At 43.9% G+C, this 24,609-nt stretch overlaps 2 protein-coding genes and 1 pseudogene across 2 annotated transcripts; all 3 read left to right on the top strand.

The window, feature by feature from the left end:
* The first annotated feature begins 3,206 nt into the window (after positions 1-3,206).
* On the top strand, positions 3,207-12,368 carry LOC147796400 (muscarinic acetylcholine receptor M4-like). The gene is made up of 2 exons (XM_087147634.1): positions 3,207-4,840; positions 8,315-12,368. The coding sequence occupies exons 1-2, from the start codon at positions 3,602-3,604 to the stop codon at positions 8,489-8,491; spliced, it is 1,416 nt and encodes a 471-aa protein (XP_087003760.1). The 5' UTR covers positions 3,207-3,601; the 3' UTR covers positions 8,492-12,368.
* LOC147796401 (muscarinic acetylcholine receptor gar-3-like) lies at positions 6,407-7,390 on the top strand (annotated as a pseudogene).
* Positions 12,369-15,612: 3,244 nt separating the features above from the next.
* Positions 15,613-18,584, top strand: LOC147796399 (paraneoplastic antigen Ma1 homolog). The gene is made up of 2 exons (XM_087147435.1): positions 15,613-15,839; positions 16,441-18,584. Exon 2 carries the CDS (start codon positions 17,334-17,336, stop codon positions 18,582-18,584), a length of 1,251 nt encoding a protein of 416 aa, XP_087003561.1. The 5' UTR covers positions 15,613-15,839; positions 16,441-17,333.
* Positions 18,585-24,609: the final 6,025 nt, after the last annotated feature.

Here is a 24,609-nt window from a genome sequence, read left to right as displayed (position 1 = left end):
ACCATTATTCTTTCCAACTTCAAGTGCAGTTTTCTTCCGAATTTGACGATTGCAGCACACAAACCTCAACCGGTTTTTGAAAAACTCCATTTGAAAGTACATGCAACGAAATTCGCAACGCTTGTTATTTACCCTCCTGAAAATACGCATACGCGGGACGCGTGTTGGACGCAATGTCCCATCCGGGCTATAATGGAGATCAAGTACCACAGATCCATAAACACATGGACGCACGGCTCCTATTCAAAACAACAGCGGGGTACCTTGGCCGAGACGGCACCGGGCTAAATCCAAAGCGTGGGTAAATTCACCCCTCGGTATGAGGAATTTACACACAGGTGAAGAATTTCAGCCATAAAATTCTATGAAGCCATTTTTTGATTGTGAAAAAATCCTCTTTTTGCTTAATGTGGCCCATACAGCCTCGAGACAATGCGTTCCAACATTTGAAAAGAAGAGATGGCAGTACAAAAGAGTAAAAAGGGAATGTTTTTTGGGAGCACATGTAAATGCCTACAGCATATGCTATGAACCACTCATCTAATTAATATCATACAACTGAGTGATTCAATAATCCGAGTGGCATCTCCATTGGTCTACATCTCAAGACATTTTTAACTCGAGGACAATTTCACGTTTTGTTGATGAGGACACACCTATTTCATTTTTTGGTCCTCGAGCAACCTTGAAAAGAATTAGTAAATAAATTACTTTGGAATATTTTCGGGCCAACCAATCTGAGAACAATTGATGAAATAGATAAAATTTTATTTTTATTCCAATCACTGCTAAAAGCTGTGCCACCGTTCTTTATTTTTAAGTCCTTTCATTTCCAAAATGATTTTTTCTTTTTTCATCCTCCGTTCTTAAATTTGGCAATTGATATTGATATCAGGTTGCCTGATGAAGGCTAGCAGCACTAGCAGCCGAAACGTCGCTACCAGCAACACGACACCGCGAGTCATCGATTATCTTTTTACTGTATTTGATATTTTTATATGTTTTGTCGCCTTCCACTCCAAATGTTTTTTGCCTAAAAGCTCGAGGATCGAGGAATAAAAAAGTTTACGCTGAGTTTAACCTGTGTGCAATTTGATTTAATACCTACAATGCTCACAATGCGCACGCATCGAATCTCCAGAATGCCACAAATTTCAGGATAGGTGTATTCTGCTCCAAAATAATGACATACCAGCTCATCTTGTGAACTTTTATGTCAACGTGAAGAGTTAAATCATATGCAAATTTCAGAAAATCATTGAACGTGAAGTGGGGGAAAGTTACACTACAAACTAATTTATGAAATCGAATCGACCGTTCAGGAACTGTTATATGAGTCATGGAATGGAAAGTGGCATCACGTACAGTACTAGCGAAGGTCGTTTAGTTCGGAAAGGGGAAATAACCACACCGTATCAACTGTCGACAGCACTGTTCCTTCTGCAACTTTCTTGTTTTAATGATTTCAAGGGCAAATGCCGCCCAGACCCATGCAATTCAAGTAACTAGGTACTCCTTCCCACCTAGCTTTCTATGGTTTTAGCTGTATCACATCATAAACAGAGCAAAATTAATTGATGAGTTTCAGGGAACTGGAAAGCACTCTGCGGTCAAGTTGGTCGGATAGGCACCGAAGAACATGCATGAAGTCACAAAAGGACACTGTCCTGTTGCCAGCGCGAAGAAGGGTTCGTTAATGTGTAGTCTGATAAAGTTGTGTCAAAAAAGACTCCGTAAATTATAAGCATATCGCAAGAGACTTGAGCCTTTTCCATAACGTACCGTAAGAAATTGCTCGAAATTTTATAAATCGGTTACAAGATAGAATTATAAGACTTAAAGGTTTTCATGGTGAAAGAAACTAGATATATAGTAAAGATTGCGGTAACACCATGTATTTATCTCTTCTTTGAGTATGTGTGGTTCTGAGAAGAACCGGGGAATAAGATAGAATTAGGTCATCAAGTCTACGGCTGCCTGTAAAACAGCGCCACCTACATGCTAGCGAAAAAAATCACAGAAACGTTAAAGCGACGAAGCGACGGCACGACGATGCGACGATCCCACGCGTAAAATGACAGTAATGGAATCCCATATAAAGGGGTCATGGGCCGACGTGGGCCGAAACCAGTGATACTGAACAGTCCACGACCACACGTGGTAACCGCGCCGAATCAGCGCAGCACGCTGGATCGCGGCAAGGGTGAACAGGCTCCGAGGCAATTGTAAAACGACGCAGCATGCTCGCTCATATCTGTTGTTCTAGACCACAAACACGACTGATTAACAACTTCATTTCAAGTCTAATAGAGAACCAGCCGATGCGTCGTCCACTGATCTGTGAACAAAAAACTACGCAGATAACTTGTTTGTGTTTAGTACCTATTTTAGCGAAGATTGGTTCAATATTTTAGTTCTAAATTTTAGTTCTACACGCAAGATGCAGCCTGTCTGCCCATCGGGATAAAATCGGTTCAGAGAACGCGAAAGAGTTCACAGCTGCGCAGGATGAGTCCAACTTCCCCACCACACGATGATGTGTAAAGCTTTTATTCAGCCGCGGATGGGGACAGAAGGAATCACATCATAACCACAGGTGAACTAAAGAATGAACTTAAAGGCTATTAACAACAGAGAGATCAAGCAGTAATTGGCTATAACTTCAGTACTTAGCTGTAAGTAGAAAGTATACACACTTGTTAATGCCATAATAGACGCGGCATTTTTCATTTTTCAGTCCTCAGAGATTCAGCAACATCATCGTGTCGATTTCAATGCAAGAAATCTAATTATATGCGCACTTATTGCTGTATCTTTCATCAGTTAAAGTCATTATCTTCCCGCGTGGATTGAACCCCGAGACATCTACGCTTATATAAGATATATTCAAACATGTCAAAATTGTAGGAGTCTTTGTCGTGGAATGTCGCCTCAGCAATTTAATTGCTCCATAGAGGCCAACATCACAGTGTCTTGTCGTCCCTAGTGTCTCTTTTTATTAACGGATTTGTCTAAATCCCAAGTGACGGGAAGACAGATCTACGCGATATGGCGGTGGCAGATGCAAGCATGAAGTGAAAGCGATATCCTCTTAAAAGGAGGCAGCTCGGAATCCATCCTCACACGATCACAGACCTCCGTGTATGCAGACCAGGCATACATGCAAGGCTTGGTCCGCGCGCAAAATGACCCATTAGATCGACTTAAGAGGCTATAGGAGCTATCGACGTAGGCCTGATTCAGAATGAAGGTTTGAGTAAGATTAATGTCTAAACTCACGGAAATCTGAAAAGCAGTCTGATATAGAGATTACAACGTTGCAATATAGCATGCCACAGAAAGCTGTCAAAGTTTGGAGTTAATGTGGTTATAAAATTCCATTTGCCCTGATAGCCTGATGTCGCTCTGTTGAACTCCTGCGTTGTAAATGATTGGCAGACACATCGAACATTCCATTTAGAACAAAACTGACCTTTGAAGTTCTTGGAATTCTGTCCAGTATGGAGACTGGTACAACCTGGTTGTTCACGCTACCAACGGAGTCCAGCAACGTGTCGGTTGAAGGTCTTTCAGTCTTTCAGCATGGCCAAATGACAGCAGCATGGTAACAGTGACAATGGAATCCCTGGATGGATCATATTCCACAGTGCTTTCTAACACTACCGACTACTTACTGAATGAAAGCACCCTGACCAAAGCCTTGCTTTATACCGAATCCAATCCTGCCCAATATGCATTCGAGACACCCACATGGCTAATTCCTTTCACCGTGATACGTGCAGTTGTCATGTTCATTACATTTTGGGCGAATGTTTTAGTTCTTTATGCGTACGCAACAACAAAGAAACTGCGCACCTATACCAATTATTACATCGTAGGCTTAGCAGTTGCAGACTTGGTCAGTGGCGGCGTTATGCCTGTGCTAGGATTTTTGAAAGACTACAATGAGAACTGGCCTTTCAGTGAGGCCTACTGCACTTGCACCACGTATGTTGATCACATTTTCCTGCAAGTAACCTTCATGATGACGCTCGTCATCTGCTATGACCGGTTCCGGGCGACCAACATGCCACTGAAGCATTTGTCGGAGAAGACGCTGGGCCACGCATGCTTCCTGATATTCCTCGGTTACTTCGTCCCTGTCCTGCTGTGGACTCCAGTGTTGATTATCCTACCGTACGCAGGGGTCATCCCCCGGGTGCGACCTCCCAGTTGTCATGCTCCATACGCTCACTACCCAGTGCTGTTGACATTTACGGTGCTCTCTCAATCCTGGGCACCCATGAGCCTGGCTGTTGTCCTGTACGCTCTAGTCTACTGCGCTATTATTCGCAAAGGTCTTGAAAACAATCGAGGAAATGCAAAACCGACATTCTCCGGGGCCAATTTCAAGAGAAACGTGTTACCCAAAGAATCTTTCTCGACAAGTAATTGCTCTGACGCGGAATTACCCGAACAAGCGAGAGACGCGCAGAATGCCTCCTCTGTGTTCAGCGTCTCGGCTGCAGTCTCCCAAGGAATGAGCAACCCAGCCTTGGACGTTTCTCTGGAAAATGATCACAGCGTTCAAGCAGCAAGGTACCCTGGAACGATTGGGCTAACACAAAAGCGGGCTGCGCCTTCAACAGGGCATCGTCAAACCCACAACAGACCGAGCCACGCTGCCCACTTTGGACGATCGTCCAAACGGGCGAGTGGTGCGGCCACTCGACGGGCAACCCGCACCCTCACCTTTGTCTTCACGACCATGATCGTGTCTGCCATGCCGTGGTCGGTGTTTGCCTTGTGGGCAGCAGTGGGCCCAGAGAGCTTACCGCCGTCAATTGATATTATCTTCAAGGTGAGTGTTGTTTTAAGAGCATTCAGTTTCAGTCGTCTTTTGTTTGTTGGATGTTTGGTTGTTTTACAGTTGAAGGGGATTCCAAACTGATGCTGTGATAGAAGTTGATACACTGTTTTGCTGAAGCTTCTTTCTAAAGCTTGCGTAAAGCATACGCTTTGCACAAGACGAGTGCATGGATGAGCACGAGAAATTGAAAATGGTAAGTCATCACTCACCGCCGAGTTAATTGATAAAATGTCATGACAGCAGGCTGTAATTGGGGCAGAGCTGGATCAAGTGAGGACGCATTTTTCCTAGCAACTGAGTCTCCTGTGTCTGTACATGTAACTTCCCTTTGTTGGTTAAAGGGCGTCTATGAAACGCAAGCGTTGCAGTCACATCACCACCGAGAAAATTAGCCCTCCCCAACCAAAATGGCTTTTTCAAACCGATTAGGGTGCTCCTGCAGAGTCATGCTCAGGGCGGATACTACATGTTAGCTTCAAGCGTAAAACTAGTGCACGTTGTACCATTGAATCGTCGCGTAAAACTCTACCGATCTCAATGGTAGAGCATACCAGACAGATGAGTGCGCAGTTTGTCCACTTTGTGGTGAACCAGGTGTTCTAGATTGCTGTGTCAGGCTGAGATGGTGAACTGGGGAAATCCCTCTTTTGGGCCAAGACCAGCGGGCGTGGGGAGAGTTGTGGCAGAATGATTTTCAAAGTGGGGGTATTGTGAGACCATAAGTCATCAGCCATTGATGAGCCGATCCATTAACAACTTGATTTCAAGTCTAATAGAGAACCAGCTGATGTGTCGTCCACTGATCTGTGAACAAAAACTTATCTAATAACTTGTTTGTGTTTAGTACCTATTTTAGTGAATGCCGGTTCAATAGGCGCCCAATGAAAACAGGGCTCTAGATTTAGTTCTAGACGCAAGATGCAGCCTGTCTGCCCATCGGGATAAAATCGGTTCAGAGGATGCAAGAGATTTCAAAGCTTTGCTGGATGAGTCCAACCTCCCAACCACACGATGATGTGTAAAGCTTTTATTTAGCCGAGCATGGGGACAGAAGGGATCACATCATAACCGCAGGCGAATTAAAGAGTGAACTTAAAGGCTACTATTAAACAACTGAGAGATCAAGCAGTAATTGGCTATAACTTCAGTACTGTGCACTCAGCTCTCTTGCTGTCATTTGACTCGCAAGTTCGTGTAAGAGAACAGCTGTAAGTAGAAAGTATACACATTTCTTAATGCCATACTAGACGCGCCATTTTTCATTTTTCAGTCCTCGGCGTATCAGCAACATCATCGTGTCGATTTGTCGTGTCGAAAGGTTTGAGTAAGATTAATGTCTAAATTCATTGAAATCTGAAAAGCGGTCTGGTATAATTTAGAACGTCGCGATATAGCATGCATCAAAATTTGTCAAAGTTAACGTGCTAACAAAATTCTGTTTGCCCTGATAGCAGTATGTCTCTCTGTTGAACCCCTGCGTTGTGAGTGATTGAGCAGACATCGAACATTCCACTTAGTACAAAACTGATCTGTGGAGTTCTTGCCATTCCGTCCAGTATGGGGACTGGTACAACCTTGTTGTTCACGCTACTAACGGAGTCCGGCGACGTGTCGAGTGAAGGTCTTTCAGGGTGGCCCAATGACAGCAGCCCGACAGCAGTGACAATAGAATCCCTGAATAGATCATATTCCACGGCACGCCCTGACACTACTGACTTCTTACTTAATGAATGCACCCTGACCGAAACCTAGCTTTGTACCGAATCAAATCCTGTTTAAGATACACCCAAGATATCCACGTGGCTAATTCCTTACGCCGTGATACGTGCAGTTGCCATGTTCATGTAATTTGGGGCGAATGTTTTAGTTCTGTACGCGTACGCAACGACAAAGAAACTGCGCACCTATGCCAATTATTACACCATAGGCTTAGCAGTTGCAGACTTGGTTAGTGGCGGCGTTATGCCTCTGCAGGGATTCTTCGAAGACTACAATGAGAACTGGCCTTTCAGTTAGGCCTACTGCACGGGCATCAAATATAGCGATCACATTTTCCTGCAAGCAACCTTCATGATGACGCTCGTCATCTGCTATGACCGGTTCCGGGCGACCAACATGCCACTGAAGCATTTGTCGGAGAAGACGCTGGGCCACGCATGCTTCCTGATATTTCTCGGTTACTTCATCCCAGTACTGCTGTGGACGCCTGTGATCATTACCCTCCCGTACGCCGGAGTCATCTTCCGGGTGCGACCTCCCTTGTGTCACGGCCCATACGCCTTCTATCCGGAGTAATTGACGTTTACGGTGCTCTCTCTATCCTGGGCACCCATGAGCGTGGCTGTTGTCCTGTACGCTTTAGTCTACTGCGCTATTATTCGCAAAGGTCTTGAAATAAATCGAGGCAATGCAAAACCGACTGTCTTCGGGGCCATTTTCAAGAGAAAGGCGTTACCCAAGAACCTTTCTCGACAAGTAATTGCGCTGACGCCGAATTTCCCGAACAACCGACAGACACAGAGAATGCCTCCTCTGTCTTGAGCATCTCGGTCGCAGTCTCCCGAGGAATGAGCATCCCAGCCTTGGAGGTTTCTCTGGAAAGAGATCGCAGCGCTGAAGCGGTTAAGTACCCCGGAACGACTGGGCCGACACGAAAACGGACTTCGCCTTCAACAGGGCATCGTCACCCCCACGACAGACTTGGCCACTCTGCGCGCTTTGGACAATCGTCCAAACGGAAGAGCCGTCTGGCGACTGGACGTGCCACCCGTATTCTTACTTTTGTCTTCACAACCATGAGCGTGTCTGCTATGCCTTGGTCGGTGTTTGCCTTGTGGGTTGCAGTGGACCTAGTGACCTTACCGCCGTCAATTGTGAACATCTCCAAGATGAGTGTTGTTTTATGAGCATCCAGTTTCAGTCGTTGTTTGTTCGTTTATTTGTTTGTTTGTTTGTTTGTTTGTTGGGGTGCTTGTATGTCTGCTCAGGGCGGATACTGCATGTTAGCTTCAAGCTTGAAACTAGTGCACGTTGTACCAATATATTGCCACGAAAAACTCTACTGTTCTAAGTGATAGAGCCGAGAGGCCGGGTTTACGTCGCAGTTCGTCCACTTTGTTGTAAACCAAGTGTCCCAAATTCCTGTGTCAGCGTGAGATTTTTTTATTGACAACTGGGACAATCCCTCTTTGGGCCAAGACCAGTGCGCGTAGGGAGAGTTGCGACAGAATTATTTTCAAAGTGGGGGCAGTTGTGAGACCATGTCATCAGCCATTGATGAGCCAACCCATTTAGTGTCACCCCATTATAGGACCGGCGAAGCGCATACGCTGTCAGTAATTGTCCTCTGTCTGTTCTGTTAATTCATAACACTTTTTATCGCTGCATTAAACACTTGCTCCTCTTTAATTTACTGGACGGCAGTCGATCGCTTTGACCACTTGCCATAATTTATTTCATTTTCAGGTGTTGGGCTGGATGAGTCATTTGAGCAGTACTTTGAATCCGTTTTGCTACGCCGTCGCCAACCCACTGTTCAAGGAGGCCTTTCTGCGTATTCTCTGCTGCTGTAAGAACGCGATGCCACGCAGCACGGGGAGGTCATCTAACGTGACTAGCCGTAGCTCAAACAGAGTTAACTAGGAATTGTGAATTTATTTTCATTTACTTGGACGAATTTTTCCCCGAATACTGGTATAAGAATAAGGACCGAATACAGTTCTGAGTGTAACTTCGTCATCGTGCTCAACCAGGACGTTTACCCTTCCGTGTAAAGCACTTTTTTCTCTGATGTGCATACACGTTGTCCCCACTTTTTCACAAAGTAACATTTTCAGCTTAACTACGGAAAATGGTTTTAGTTCTGAGTCCTGCCCTTTCCCGAGCGAATCATTTTCATTACTTGCTAATGCCCTGTAAGTAGGATTCATCGCACATGCGCTGAAAAGAGCATCACTTGTATACGGTAAATTTTATTCACATAGTAATTTCAAAAAGTAAGCGTTCGCCTGAAGGGAACAAAAATAGAGCAGTTCGTACACCAGTACAGTACTGTGTCTGTGCCCAAAAAATCAGGACTTCTTGCTTCTTCGCAAATTAATTGCTTTCTTCGCACGATTCATTCTTAAACGTTCTAAGTAAGCAGGCTTGCACAGTAGAGTAACATGAGAATGAAAGTTAGTCTAAAAAGTTTGTGTTTTATGTCCGGTACCAAAGAAGTAGCAAAAACATGTGTTCACGTTAGTGGTCTCCTGGCCAATTAACTATTTTATTCCGTAATTCATCCTACCAAGCAGCACCGAGACATTTAGTACCAAAACTGAAAATATGTCTACTTAAGAAATAGTATGCTAACACAGCGCACTCGCATGGTTCTGTCTGACATCCTTTACACATGACAATCTGGGGTCTGGTGATCATTAAGATTTAAAAAGTGTACATTTACCTGATTCCGAGGAAGAGTTTAAGGTCCAAGTTTGTAAATTCCATTATTGACGGTCACGTTGGTAGTGTTAGCCTGATATAATGATGTTTTCCACCCCTTGGTATGCACGTTAATATTCATGCTGTGAATGTCACTGGAAAATGTGCATCGAGTAATCTCGAGTTGAAACTAAAGAAAAACAATAGGACATGTCGATTTCTAGAATACTGTGAAGTGATAGAATGTAAACCAATAGAGTGTAGCATTAAAAAGGTAAAATTAGGATATATTTAAACGTCTCCTTGAAAATGATTCAGGAGGCTTTTATGTGTAATTTCTGTTCCAGTTAGAGATAGAAATAGGCAGCTGAGCTTTTCGTGTTGATGTACATGTATCACTTACTTTGGTATGACGAAGGAAACAAACATTATGTGGGTCAGAAATATGGAAGGCTCCTTCTGATAACCATGGTGCAAAATTCTTCTACAGGTCTGTCACCCGAGAGTGGTTTTGGTAACTTGTGGTCGCTCTTTTTAAAAGATCTTTTTTAAAATGTTTTGTTACATTTTGAATCATGAATTCGAATCAGTCAACCAGTGCCAGAAAAGGGCACAATATTCAACCGAATCTGAGGATCCGGTGGCAGTAACACAGACTGAGGTGGCAATGATCACCTGATCATATACACGTGGAACCAATCGAAATGATCCTCACGCTGTGGGGATCAACGCCACAATGATCTCTGAAATGATGAGCATTCAAGTGGTGATGTCTTGGCAGTATAACACCAGTTTGTTTTAAAAAAAAAAGAAGCGCAGCCGGTAACTGACCGTTCTCACTCTGAGTCATATCTCCGTTTACCATCTTTGGGCCGTTATCTGAGGCGTTGTCCCAAAAGTTGCGACTGTGGTCCGATAGGCTATAACATACGCGCTCGCACTAGCTAATGGCAAGTTGCTGGAGCCAAGGTCTGTACACACACGTGTTACTGCCGGCCCATCCTTTCCCGGCGGGAAAACAGGGGGGGTGTGTTTTATCTAAATGTAATATTGACAGTCCTTTGTTACGGAATCACCGCATCGGCGCGCAAGTTTAAGCGCGTTTGACGCAGGGCAACGAGTTTATTTTCTGGAATGCATGGCTTTGCATGAATGCAAGAACCCAGTTGGGAAACTTCGTACCAGACTTTCTTTCTTTCGCCTATGAATGTGCTCTTCAACTCAGGGCGGAAAGCCAATTGATTTTGGACACTTCCTCAATCAGCATTGTACAAACCAAAATCCATTAGGAAAAGGTGTCAATGCGTTAACAACTGTATGCAACTATTTAAAATTCAACCACCTCTTTTGAAGTGAACGTGTTTCGTTGTTGAAAGAGCGTTACCACGAGATAAACGTGTTTTGGCGTCATGTTCTTCAAACCCAAAGGTGTCTTTGTATTTAAATTTATGAGTACGTCAGCAAGTCTTTGTTCAAGAGATAGGCACCACAATATGCTAAGCTTTAAATTGCTAACACAGCATAATCACCAGCTGAGTTACATTGTAGAGGAATGAAACGTAAGCCTTCCCTACCCCAAAATGAAAATTACCTTACCACTCACGTTTATTAGCAAACTCCGCGAAATATCGAAACAAGATGAAAAACGAAATACAAATCTAGAACGACATAAGCAACATCATACCACCCCAAGAATTCTTCTTTAAATCTGTCGGTTTGCCAGTTTGTGTTGGTTTTTATTCCAGTTCACTGGAAATCCCAATTCTCCTCCCTTCAAACGTTGTGGTTAAATCAGAGCCAGCATGGGGCAGAAAAATCAAGTATAATTGACTAGTTTGTTTAAAGAATGTGTCGGTTTTTCATTCCAGATGAATAGAAATCCCGATGCCCCCCGTTTCAATGTTGAGGAAGAAAGGAGCCAGCATGATGTAAAAAAAGTTCATTTCTCTGCGTAACGAAGAATAGCAGAGAAAATTTGTGCGCTGCAAGCTTAACGCTTGCGCAAACTTCATTAGAATGAGGCTGATTTGAATGCAATGTAAGGAGGCCAGAAGATGTAAAAGATAGCCTTGGGTATGGCCATTCTAGCCTGCGTCCTTCACTGCTCCACAGTCGGTTACTCCTTGACCACTCCTTTGATATGTGGTCAAATTAATTTGGCAGGCCATAAGGTTTTGTAGAGACTTTTAGCTCATTGAGTTTTTTGTCTGATTTTCTACCCTGGGCTGGAAATTGGCAACATGTACAACGTTTAAATACGAAACTATAGTTTTCAGTTTATTCGTATAATATTGTACAATGGCTGGAAGAGAAACTCCTTACATTAAGAATTATAATATATGTACTGATATAAATAAATGCAAAGGTTACTTTAGCTACACTGATTTCAGAATCAAGAAGTTCAATATGTTCTAAAGAGTCTCGCCATACAATGAAGTAGGAATTTAGAATTGTTAACGGATATATGATTGATATTTTTGCTTTTATAAGTACCAAGGCTGTACTATGTAACAAGATGTGAAGTTTTGATTTTACAGAGGTCGGAAAAAAACAGCTAGCAGCGGACAGGCTACATGCAGCTTGCAATATTTCCATGGGTACCCAAATTATGTTGTATATTGAGGTAAGCGCAAGGTGGCGCACATAGAACAGACTAGAGTATAATTGACTACTTCGGTTCAAAAAATGTGTCAATTTTTGCTTTTATTCCAGTTGACTTGAAATCCCAACCCAACCCAACCCCCGTTTCAATGTTGGGGTCAAAAGAGCCAGCATGGTGCCGAAAATAGAGTATAACTGAGTAGTTTGGTTTAAAGAATGTGTCAAATTGTGTTGGCTTTTATTCCAGTTAACTAAAAATCCCGATTTCCCCCCCCCCTTCAATGCTGCGGTAGAAAGGAACCAGCATGGTGCAAAGTTTCTCCCAACATTGAAAAGGGGGGATTGGAATTGCGTGTAATGATGGAAATTTTTGCTTTTGTTTTCAATGAAGACTTCTTATATTATTTTAGAGTTGAACACTTAATTTCTTTTTTCCGGCTAGTGCCAATTAATAAGAATAGTCGTTTTTTGTGGAATTCGGTTGTGAAAACATTAAAGGCAGACTAAGTGATTAGGTTGGTCTCAAGTTGGTTTGTTGGAACTACTCCACTGTGTCAATGTTGGTTTATTTCTCACTGCACAGTAAAGTCAGGTTATGCTCATACAATCTGCAGAGGGCAGTCTGCAAGCATGCACTACATCGGGTTGTGGTATTGAGCTGATCATAGTTTATCTCTCTGTGGGTCGGCATTCAAGGGGGAATAGCACTACTGGCGGGCGCTGAAAGGGTGACTGCTGCATGTCTTATAAAAGTCGTTTTATATAATCATCTCATAAGCTTGAATTTAGATATAATTTCTAAACATGGACAGTCTGTACTTTTAAATACAGGGTGGCATAAGCAAGTAAAGTGTTACAAATACACCCACTATTCTAATTCTGGCGAGGCCCTTTGGAGTTGAGAGGAATGAATTTTTTCTCTCCTTTCTTCATCAAAAGAGCTTCCCTGTGCCAGGCATTTGAGCTATGGTGAATCTCCTGAAATTATGTAAATTATCAATCAGACAAAAAATTGGCATCAATGTACTATCGATATATCTGTGCTCGAGCAAAATTACTGGAATACTAGCATTTACATGCATGCGAATATAAAATGCTACAAATGAAGGGAATCATAATATTTTATAGCCAAGTTAAGAGTTCACTTTCAGAATTTCCAGGCCTCATGAAGCCACTGTATTTCACATTTTTTAATCCAAATATTTCTAGACCTACCATGTCTTCAGGATAAATAAGCGCCCTACTCATTACAACGCTAAAGCACGAATGTTCTGTTGCATTTCCGGACGTGGATGAAGAATCAGTTAATTAAGGTAGTAGTTTTGCTCGTTTCGAACCACCTTATAAATTACATATCCAGACGTGTAACCAGTCTTCCTTCCTCCATGGTAAAACTAAAACCACATGGATGGACCATAGCGCGATGAGATGTGCATGAAAAAAGGAGAGTGTTTAGGGTTAATGTGTTATTTTGGACCAATATTTCCATTGCCTTTACGTTGAAAAAGAGCGCAAATGCTGCTTTAAATTAGGGCTCAGCTTACGGGAAACTGGAGACTAGAGTTAACATTGGCATGATTGGCCTACGCTCATGTCAGATGCTCGGCCAACTGCCCTGAGCTGATTCTCAAAAATGCCGAATAAAATTAGTCAACGTTAATCGACAGCTCACAAGTTTAGTCCATCGTACTCTAAGTTTGGTTTTTACCAGTTGAAATAAAAAATAATAACGCGAATTACGTCTATCCGTGGCGGTTCTTCTTTGACACAAATAATGCTAATGTTTACGTCTGTAACAGTCATGTTTTCCCATGGTTTTTGAAAAGGGCATCCTCCGTGAAATTACACTCTTGCGCCTTCTTTTGTTTGTGTATAAGTTATTGTCTTTTCCGTGCAGTGCGGGAAAGGCTTTGTTTCTCTACTTGTTTTTCTTTTTCTTTTGGGGGGGTTGCTATTCCGCATAGTACGATATGCGGGAAAGGCTATGTTTTTCTACTTATTTTTGTTTTTTTTATTTTTTTTTTTAGTTCTTGCACGCCATCTGCGTGTACGCAAAGACCATACATTAAGGAAAATCGTTACTTGTACCCAGCGTGCTCTGTGTCAACGCGCCTTTTATCACCATCATACGAGCGCACCTATGCAGTGAGTACATCCATTATATACACTGGATAGGACATTGCACATTGTTTGTACACAAAATACGCGGCAGAACAATGGCGGCGCTTCAGGAGGGTAATGCAATACTGTGTTCTGTGCATTTCTAATCAACATAACCCTTTTCTCATGGACTGATGGATAAGCCCTCGGCCTCCCTCCCGAAAACAAGCCAAACATATACACGAAATGCAAGAATATCATTTCTGGGATTAACTGACCATTTTCTTATCAACCAACCTACTCAATATGAATAATGTTAACCTGTTTTGTGGGTGTTGTTTTTCATCCATTTTTTTACACCTACTGTTTGCGGTCTCGCTTTAGCAATATTCTTACTTTGGGTCGGTTCAATCCTGATTTGTTCAGCGTGTAAATCTTTGAGAATTCCATCAGCAGGACATGCAAAAGGTTTTGTTAGTAAATAGTATGTGCGTACTGTTCATGTGTTTTGCCGTCAGGTTTCGATGAGCCAACACTGAAAAAAGTCATCAATAAAATGATTTTAATTTTACACATTCTCGGGAAAAGTGTAATAAATAAAACTCATTCGTATATTGAGTACGTTTTACTGAAAACCGACATGCGGCACACGGAAGTATGAGAATGTTTTCACTGAGCACAAAGTGAGCGCAGCTTTAAATGAGAGACCAAACTTACTTACTGCCGTTTTAAACACAGACACTTATAAATCAGCTAAAAAGTCTTGACCGGCCCGTTATAAAAAAAATGAGTAAAATAAATAGAAACCTGCATAAAAAGAAATGGTAGACCATACAACGAACGTGAGTTGTTATTTTTGCAAAGACACGAGAAATTCAATTGACCTGATTCGATTGCTTTCGTTGTTTAAATTCCAACCGTTTATGCAAATGTACCGATTGTAAAGAATGCCACGATTGTCACGAATGCAACGACTACACCAGATCTAATGACTGCTCCACTTACAACGATTGCGGTAGATGTATAAATTGCGTGGCTTGTTTTTGATTCATACGACTACCAAAATCAAATGCCTTGGACAGTTGCAAGGACTGTTACGAGTGCGGCAATTGTATCGAATGTTTTGGTTGTACATATTGTACCTGCTGCGTAAATTGTGTCGAGTTGGAAGGAATGGATCACGTGGTGCTTGTAGACGGTAAGCATAAAAAGCTGAGGCACGCGCAAGAAAACGAGCCACTGCCCAATTTAGCGACTAATGTCACCTACGGTCCCTTTTACCCGAGTAAATTAATTATTTCAAAACCTGTGATTAAAAAGGGGGCTCAAGTTAGCCAATGCACTTTGCCCATTTTTTTACCATCACAACGGCCAAAATAAATTCTTGTTGATTATGACAATAAAACCTTGTTACGGTATAAACCCGCTTTACAAATACCGCACTTGAGATAAAACCCCCGAAAACATCAAAGGCTGTCAAATTTGCTACCAAACACAACAACCTACGAAAAACATACTTGATCACATAAATTTAGCCGTTTATAAATTCATCGAATCTCAAGAGTCTAATCTCCCGTCTAACACCGTAAACGTCTATAAAGCCAGTCACGATATCGATGAATTGAACAAGATCGAATATGTATGTAGCCCAGCCCAAAATATACATAGCGCCCTCAAGCGACCACTGAGAGAGAGGCAGAAAAAGCTCATGGATGCAGCCATCTTTTTCCTTCGGAAAGCGACCGGCAGGAAAACAAAAGGGGCCTAAAATTGTAATTTAATGGCCAAAATCACTTCCTATATTACGCATTCCTGAGTTTAATAATCATTGCTTCCAGGGATACTGCAAGTAGCTACTGGCTCTCAGGTAAGGCCAAACTTTGATGATAGAAAAATAGTCGTTTGGGAGCCATGTGCTTGTACCATAACAGTTCAGTGCTATGCATACATTACTCAACCTAGGGGGATTTTGTCAATAAGCCTGTAATTGAAATCTGAAAGTAAAACCATCATATTTGCGAACAATATAGGTCTGTAACAGGGGGAAATTTAATATTTGTAAGCCTACTTATGGGACTTAACTATCTGGATGAGAAAACCAATAATGTTTGTGGGGGATATTTTGCATATACATGGGGACATACGTAACTCATGGGTGAATATTGTGCATTAAAGGGATACCATACCGGCAAGATCTATAATTTGCATAACGTAATACTTGTTTCTCAAATTAAGAATGTTGTGAGGAACATATCTCTTTGGAAATTTGTGGAAAATGCCAAGAGGTAATAATTCCCAAGCTGATTTACTATTAAAGTAAATATGATTACCAGTGGAATCTAGAAGTGTCTAGTGTTTGTGAACAAGCTTCACATGTTGCATGTGACAGGATATGTAATTGAGCCACCAGAAAATGTTACATGTATAAATGTTACATGTATATTAGGTTCAAATTTGTTTACTCTCAGGCCCAGTGCGCTGACCCGAGAGAAGTATTGGACAACTCCCACATTCAGCTCCTCTTCCTGAGCCCAGGTGTGCCAGACAGTACCGTGGGATTGTGCACTCGGGAGTTTTTGACCTGATTGGAGAGTTCCGTGATCAGCCCAGTGTGGACTTCTTCCTCCAAAGACGTCTATTGCATCTTCAACTCTGAACGTAGGCTTCAGACATCTGTGCTCTGCATACTGGCCCTACCTGATCAGGGAACTGAACAGTTGCAGTGCTGGTGTTGGACCAGCCAGGATCCTTTTGAATTTAAGAGAACTGACCATTTGTGGTTGAAATCCAAGATCTTGGTGAAAACTGTGTAGATCTACATATTCTATATCTTGTGTGTGTGTATCGAGCGCTCATTGTTATCTTGTTGTCATTGTTATCATTGTCATCGGTTTTACTACTGTTTGACCTTTGCTTTGTATTGTTATACATTTACAAGTGTTAATTCCAAATCTGCATAATGATAAGTGATTTACTGTTGCCAGAGGAAATCAAGGTTGAATTAAAGTGTGAAGTTTAATCTGAGAAATACTTGTCCTGGTTGTTTGGATTGTGTGGGCTACATTTTTGGCGACCTTGCCAGGACCTATTAAACCAAACCACATTTCCAAATTCAGACTAGCAGATTGAACTTGACTTTGATTCTTCCCACAATTTCACACATCAGATTCCTCCAAATTGGATCCATGTAATTTGGAGTGAAGTTGCTTTTTGTCATTCATCGTAAAGTTTTTCTTGAGAGCCAGTAGTTATGTAATTGCCGTATCCACACTACCAAACATGTACTAAATTTTCCTCTCCCATGTGATATTTGAGATAGTTGGTAGCGCGACTTTCATTAACTTTGGACAAGCGTTCAGCGATGGCGGCCGGCAGCGAGTTTCAACCGATCGGACTTGCATGGTGCAAGAAAGACGATGTACGTCCCTCCCATTCCCTTCTGCTAGTTTCAAATCCCATCGCTATCTCAACTGACTCCATATTGGTTGCACTCTGTGATGTCATCCAACATCTAACTGGTGTCTCCCGACGCGAAGAATCGGGTAAGACTCTCCTTCTTCTTGAGTTTGACCAAAATACGTCAGATGTGGTTCTTCCGCCAAGTGGTGAATTGAAGGTGACATTGTCTGGGCGAGAAGTTGTGTTTGCTGTTCATCGACTTACCAGAGTTCGAAGTGACAAAGTCACAGTAGCAGACCTCAAGGCCAGGGGTTTGCTGTCGTCTACTGATAAGGATGAGAGTGCACAGCCTGCAGGAGTGGAAGGACCCACTGTGGCATTACAAGCAGCTCTCTCCAAGTGCAAGATAGCTAGTTCAAGGAGACTTGCTCCATTTTCAGGTGTTGCTACAGGGGAAACCTTTGATGCTTGGGTGGAAGTGGCACAGGGACAATTGGATGAAGAGGATGAGGAGGCTGAGAAGAAGAGGCGTATCCGGGAGGCCCTCCGGGCCCCTGCGGCCAACATCATCACAGACCTGAGGCGTGAAAATCCCCAAGCCACATCAGAGGATTATCTCCAGGCACTTGAGCTAGCATTTGGAGACACTCACACTGCAGATGAGTTGAGTATCAAGTTCCATTCTCTCCATCAGAAGCAGGGAGAGAAACCCTCCGAGTTTCTGACACGTTTGCAGGGCATCCTTCGGAAACTTACACGAAAAGGTGGTGCCCCGGCTGACAAGACAAATAAAATGCTACTTACCCAGTTCATGAAGGGGACACTGTACAACGAGATGCTCTTGGTTAATCTTCAGCTGAAAGACAAGATTGAGACTCCACCTACTTACCTGGCACTACTCAAGATGGTCCGACGAGAGGAGGCTGAGCAGGCAGAAAAGGTGTCCCGGCGAGAGCCTAAGCCGGTGCCTCAGCCTATCAAGACGGCCAAGCATGGAAAACTGAGTCAGGGAGAGTCGAAAAGAACAAACACCAAAGAATCAACGCACCAACGCCCAAATTTCTGCTTTAAGTGTGGCCAGGACGGTCACTATCGCACCAGATGTGATAACCAACCTGACCCAGAGAAAGTGAACGAGAGGTTTGTTAGCTTCTACCTGCAGGGAAACGAACGGGGGCGTCAGAAGAAGGCCGATTCGGCGCCCAAAAATTGAGGCCACCTAACAGTCGACCCGTCATCTATCAACCCAACACAGACATTCCAGAGGGGTTGGTGGGGGATCTCCATACAAGACCCTGCTACGTGGATGGCATGAGGACCGAGGCACTACTGGATAGTGGTTCACAGGTGACCCTCATATATCGAGACTTCTTTGAAAGTCTTGGTCTGCCACTCCGTCCACTGCAGGATCTTGTGTTGCTGCATGGTGGTGATGGAAAAATGCCCTATCTTGGGTGGACAGAGATTAACCTTGGATTTGATGCCACTTTTTGTGGGACGGACCGGGCCTTCCCTACCTTGGCCTTGGTTGTCCCAAATAGCAAGAATACAGCCAACTACAAGTTGATTGTGGGGACAAACAGTGGAATATTTCGCGAGTGCTATTCCTCCCTTCAGGGTGGGCCGCAAAGGGTACCAATAGACAGAGTCTGCGAAGGTATTTATAAAGAAATCCGTGGCCTGCAGAGGATTGGATCGGAGGGGTTGATAGGCTATGTGAAATCCAGAGCTGCTGCACGCATGATTGTCCCAGCAGGATCTACACAGTATGTTGTTGGGCAGATAAGGAACAGGCTTGGAAGAGCCGTGAACGGGTTACTGGACTCCACTGTCCCCAGTCGACTGCCAGGAGGGTTAACAGTTTCATGTACCCTTATCAACATCGCTCAAGGCTTTGGGAAGGTCAAAGTGTGTCTTTTGAATCAAACTGACCGTGACATATTCCTGCCCAAGAAATGCGTTCTGGCAGGGGCCTACCTTACCTCATGGGTGGCTGGAAGGACTGGCAAAGTGGAAGACAAACCTTGCACCTCCGCTGAGTTCCTAAGGGTTGCAGCGACAAGCTCCACTGAGGTGAGGGGAGACCAGAGACCTTCACTTTCAGAGAAGGAATTTTACAAATTGCCATTTGTTTGGGGCCCAGTCAGCGCAGAAGAGAAAGAGCGAGTCCTAAAAATTGCCTACCAGAGATCAGAAATCTTTTCTCTGCATGAATGGGACATTGGCTCTACGAAAGAGATCTACCATGAGATCCGCCTGACAAACGATGAGCCATTTCGTGAAAGATCACGTCGAGTTGCCCCTGGGGATCTGAGGGATCTACGGGAACACCTTCAGCACTTGATGGACATCGGAGTAATCACAGAGTCCAAGAGCAAATACGCTTCACCAATTGTGATAGTAAGAAAGAAGAACGGCCAGATAAGACTCTGTATTGACTACCGCACGTTAAATGCCAGAACCATACCTGACCAGTATACTGTGCCGTTGGTACAGGAGGCTCTTGACTCCTTACATGGATGCAGCTGGTTTTCCGTAATAGATCTTAAGTCGGGATACTATCAAATACCCATGCATCCCAGTGACAAGGACAAGACGGCTTTCACTTGCCCAGTCGGTTTTTACCAATTCGAGAGGATGCCACAGGGTGTAAAAGGTGCACCAGCGACGTTCCAGAGATTAATGGAGCGGTGCATGGCTGGCCTCAACATGGCGGAAGTGTTGGTCTATATGGACGACATAATTGTGTTCTCCTCAAGTTTGGTCCAGATGGAAGAACGACTTGGCAAAGTTTTTGACCGTCTTGCCAAGTACGGCCTAAAGGTATCCCCGGAGAAGTGCCAACTTTGTTGTACATCCGTAAAATACCTTGGCCATATTGTCTCGAAAGAGGGAGTTCAGACAGACCCTGCCAAGTTGGAGGCACTGAAAACTTGGCCCCGCCCCGAAAACGTCAGTCAGCTTCGATCCTTTTTAGGATTTTCAAGCTATTATCGCAGATTTATTGAAGGGTTTTCTGCCATAGCCAAACCACTGTTCCAACTGACTGGAGGTGCTCGAAAGAAAACAGCAGTGGCTGGGAAGGGTGATGGGTTTGTTGATCACAGAACCCCCTTTGAGACCAGATGGACGCCTGATTGTGAAAAGGCATTTCAGACATTGAAAGTAAGACTCTGCACAGCTCCAGTGTTAGCCTTTGCCGACATGTCTCGCCCTTTTGTTCTTCATGTTGACGCATGCCTTGAAGGACTGGGGGCCGTGCTCTGCCAAGAGGCTGATGGAAGACTTCGTCCCATCGCTTATGCAAGTCGGAGCCTGAGCCGGGCTGAGAAAAACTACCCAGCTCATAAGCTGGAGTACCTTGCCCTGAAGTGGTCTATAACGGAAAAATTCCGAGACTATTTATATGCGGCAGAGGGTACCCAAGTGTTCACAGATAACAACCCATTGACATACATATTGACCTCAGCAAAACTTGACGCAACAGGTCATAGGTGGTTAGCTGCCCTTACTACCTTTGATTTCACCATACACTACAGACCCGGACGTGCGAACCAAGATGCTGATGCTTTGTCTCGAAGACCAGCTGTAGGTGGTGGTGGGACCAAAGAATTTGATCAGCAGGAGAAAATTCGGGATCTTGAAGCACGCCTGCGAGGAGAAAGCAAGGACATTGATCAGACCTGCAATCGTGAGGAAATCAATGCCATTTCAGCCCAACATCTGACTAACTCAGAGGCCAGACAGCGGTCTTCTATCTCTGACCCTACCGATGGTGAGTCTTTGGTGTATTGCATGGCAATGAGTGCAGATGCAGTCCCAAATGACTATTCCAGCCCGGGCGCTGACTTGAAAGTGTGTGGGTTGGAATCCGTTGACTGGAGAGAAGCACAAACAGCTGATGAGGACATTAGTCAAGTCATCCAGTTTGTCAAGCAGAAATCCAAACCCAAGGTGTCAACCAACTTTTCCAAAGAGTTGAAAGCCATGTGTGGACAGTTCAGCAGGTTTGTGCTGAAAGATGGTGTATTGTACCGAAGCTGTGTTGGCCCATCTGGATCTAGATTGTTTCAGTTAGTGGTGCCGCAGAAATTCCGAGAACAGGCTATGAGAGGGGTCCACAATGATGTAGGTCACTTGGGGATGGAGAGAGCAGTTGCTCTGGCAAGACCCAGATTCTATTGGCCCAGGATGGCATCCCACCTAGAGGAGTGGATTCGGTGTTGTGCCAGGTGTGTAGCGCACAAAACTGCTCCCAAGGTTTCAGCTCCTCTTGTGAATATCTCAACTACTTACCCGTTAGAGTTGGTGTGTTTGGATTTCCTCAAGCTTGAGAAGGATCGCAGTGGAGCTGAATACATCCTGGTCATAACTGACCACTTTTCGCGCTATGCGCAAGCATTCCCAACTCGGGATAAGTCTTCCCGAACTGTGGCAAAATTGCTGTGGGAGAAGTACTTCCTACATTATGGCCTGCCAACACGACTTCATTCAGACCAGGGACGTGAGTTCGATAATAGACTCATTAAAGAGCTCACAAGCCTCCTTGGTGTGCAGAAATCAAGAACGACACCTTACCACCCGCAAGGGGACCCCCAGCCAGAAAGATTTAACCGTACCTTACTTAGCATGTTGGGTACTCTGCCAACTGAGGACAAGCCAAACTGGAGTAGGTATGTAAGCTCTCTGGTACATGCCTATAACTGTACCCGCAATGATAGTACAGGATTTTCCCCGTACTACATTATGTTTGGCAGGGAGGCTCGCCTCCCCATAGACCTTTGTTTTGGCACATCCCCTGATGGTGTTGCTAATAGCGATCACTCCAAGTATGTACAACAGTTGCGACAAAATTTGGAGAGTGCCTATAGACTAGTATCCGAGGAGTATGCTAAGACAGCAGCAGCCAACAAGCGTCGATATGATGCAAAAGTGAGAGGTAATGAGCTCCACAAGGGAGATAGAGCTCTCATACGGAATGTTGGCCTTAAGGGCACTCACAAGCTTGCTGACAAATGGGGTAAGCAGGTTTATGTTGTTGTTGGTCGTCACAATGACAGTATCCCAGTCTATCAGCTTAAACCAGAGATTGGTTCTGGACCAATCAAGACACTCCACAGAAACATGATTCTTCCTATTGGCCTGCTTACGGGAGAGATGAGTCCCACCCCTGTTCCAAGGAAGGCAGACCGGCCACGCACACGGCAGTTGGGAATGAATGAGCCATCTCTGATTTCTTCCAAGGAGGCCGACTCGTCTGACTCTGAGTCTGACGAGCCTGAAGTAATTACTGTTTGGCCAAAGGAGGATGAGGCAACCACAATTGTTCACCAGCCTCAGCCACTTACCAACTTGGGAGAAGATCTGATAGGTGTTGAAACAGACACACCCAGAGAGCAAGGCACCCAGGAGACTACTTCTGATTCAGCTCTGAGTCCGTATGCTGAGGAGTTTGTTCCTCAAACCTTTTCTTTGGACCTTAATGAGAATGCATGTGACTTGATGGGATCTGCCTTGCCATCACCAGATGATCAACCCTGTAGTGCTCCGCTAGTGAGAGAGTCCTCGGAGTCTGAGGCAGAGCCAAGTGAACAGCAGGGTAAATCTGACCAAGAGTTTGTCGAGCAGTCTGGGGTTTCCTGTGACCAGGAGAGTGGAGACAAACCATGTGTTAATGTTGTTCCTTCAGACACGTTCCCAGGAACGAGTCCTATGTCAGAAGCTGAACAAAACCCTTGTGATGAAGTCCACAAGGAGGCTACACAGGAGAATGAGCTGTCATCTGATGGTCAACGTCAGGAGTCAGAACAGTTAGGTCCTGTGGTAGAGGAAAGCTTGTCTAACAAAGATGACATCTCAGATGATGGTAGTGCAAAACCAGATGCCTCAGCTCAACCTGCTGAGCATGATCTTTGTTCTCTCAGACCTGTGGTTGGCTCTGGTGTGGCCTCTAATGCGGATGGCTCTCTTTGCTCAAACACAGAGAGTGGCTCAACCGAAAATGATGTTGGCAATATGCCTGTTGTATCAGGGCCTAGCCCTAACACAGATACACATCCTTTGAGTCGTGAGAATATGGAAAGTGCACGTCCATCTAGAGAGCGAAAACCACCACAGAGGTTCACATATGATACACTGGGTCAACCTACCCGAACTTATGTAGTGACATCTTCTACCTTTGGGAATCTAGTCCCAACACTTTATGACACTATTTTTGGAACTGGGAGAGGGGACAGGATCGGGACGATCCAGCATGTCTAGAAGGGGAGGGTGTAGCCCAGCCCAAAATATACATAGCGCCCTCAAGCGACCACTGAGAGAGAGGCAGAAAAAGCTCATGGATGCAGCCATCTTTTTCCTTCGGAAAGCGACCGGCAGGAAAACAAAAGGGGCCTAAAATTGTAATTTAATGGCCAAAATCACTTCCTATATTACGCATTCCTGAGTTTAATAATCATTGCTTCCAGGGATACTGCAAGTAGCTACTGGCTCTCAGGTAAGGCCAAACTTTGATGATAGAAAAATAGTCGTTTGGGAGCCATGTGCTTGTACCATAACAGTTCAGTGCTATGCATACATTACTCAACCTAGGGGGATTTTGTCAATAAGCCTGTAATTGAAATCTGAAAGTAAAACCATCATATTTGCGAACAATATAGGTCTGTAACAGGGGGAAATTTAATATTTGTAAGCCTACTTATGGGACTTAACTATCTGGATGAGAAAACCAATAATGTTTGTGGGGGATATTTTGCATATACATGGGGACATACGTAACTCATGGGTGAATATTGTGCATTAAAGGGATACCATACCGGCAAGATCTATAATTTGCATAACGTAATACTTGTTTCTCAAATTAAGAATGTTGTGAGGAACATATCTCTTTGGAAATTTGTGGAAAATGCCAAGAGGTAATAATTCCCAAGCTGATTTACTATTAAAGTAAATATGATTACCAGTGGAATCTAGAAGTGTCTAGTGTTTGTGAACAAGCTTCACATGTTGCATGTGACAGGATATGTAATTGAGCCACCAGAAAATGTTACATGTATAAATGTTACATGTATATTAGGTTCAAATTTGTTTACTCTCAGGCCCAGTGCGCTGACCCGAGAGAAGTATTGGACAACTCCCACATTCAGCTCCTCTTCCTGAGCCCAGGTGTGCCAGACAGTACCGTGGGATTGTGCACTCGGGAGTTTTTGACCTGATTGGAGAGTTCCGTGATCAGCCCA

This window comes from Acanthaster planci, linkage group LG16 (genome assembly GCF_054643075.1).
Source record: "Acanthaster planci isolate LZ-2023a linkage group LG16, COTS_SCS, whole genome shotgun sequence".
Classification (NCBI taxonomy): Eukaryota; Metazoa; Echinodermata; class Asteroidea; order Valvatida; family Acanthasteridae; genus Acanthaster; species Acanthaster planci.
Note: the sequence above shows the minus strand (reverse complement) of the source record. Positions and strands in the feature narration are given on the sequence as shown.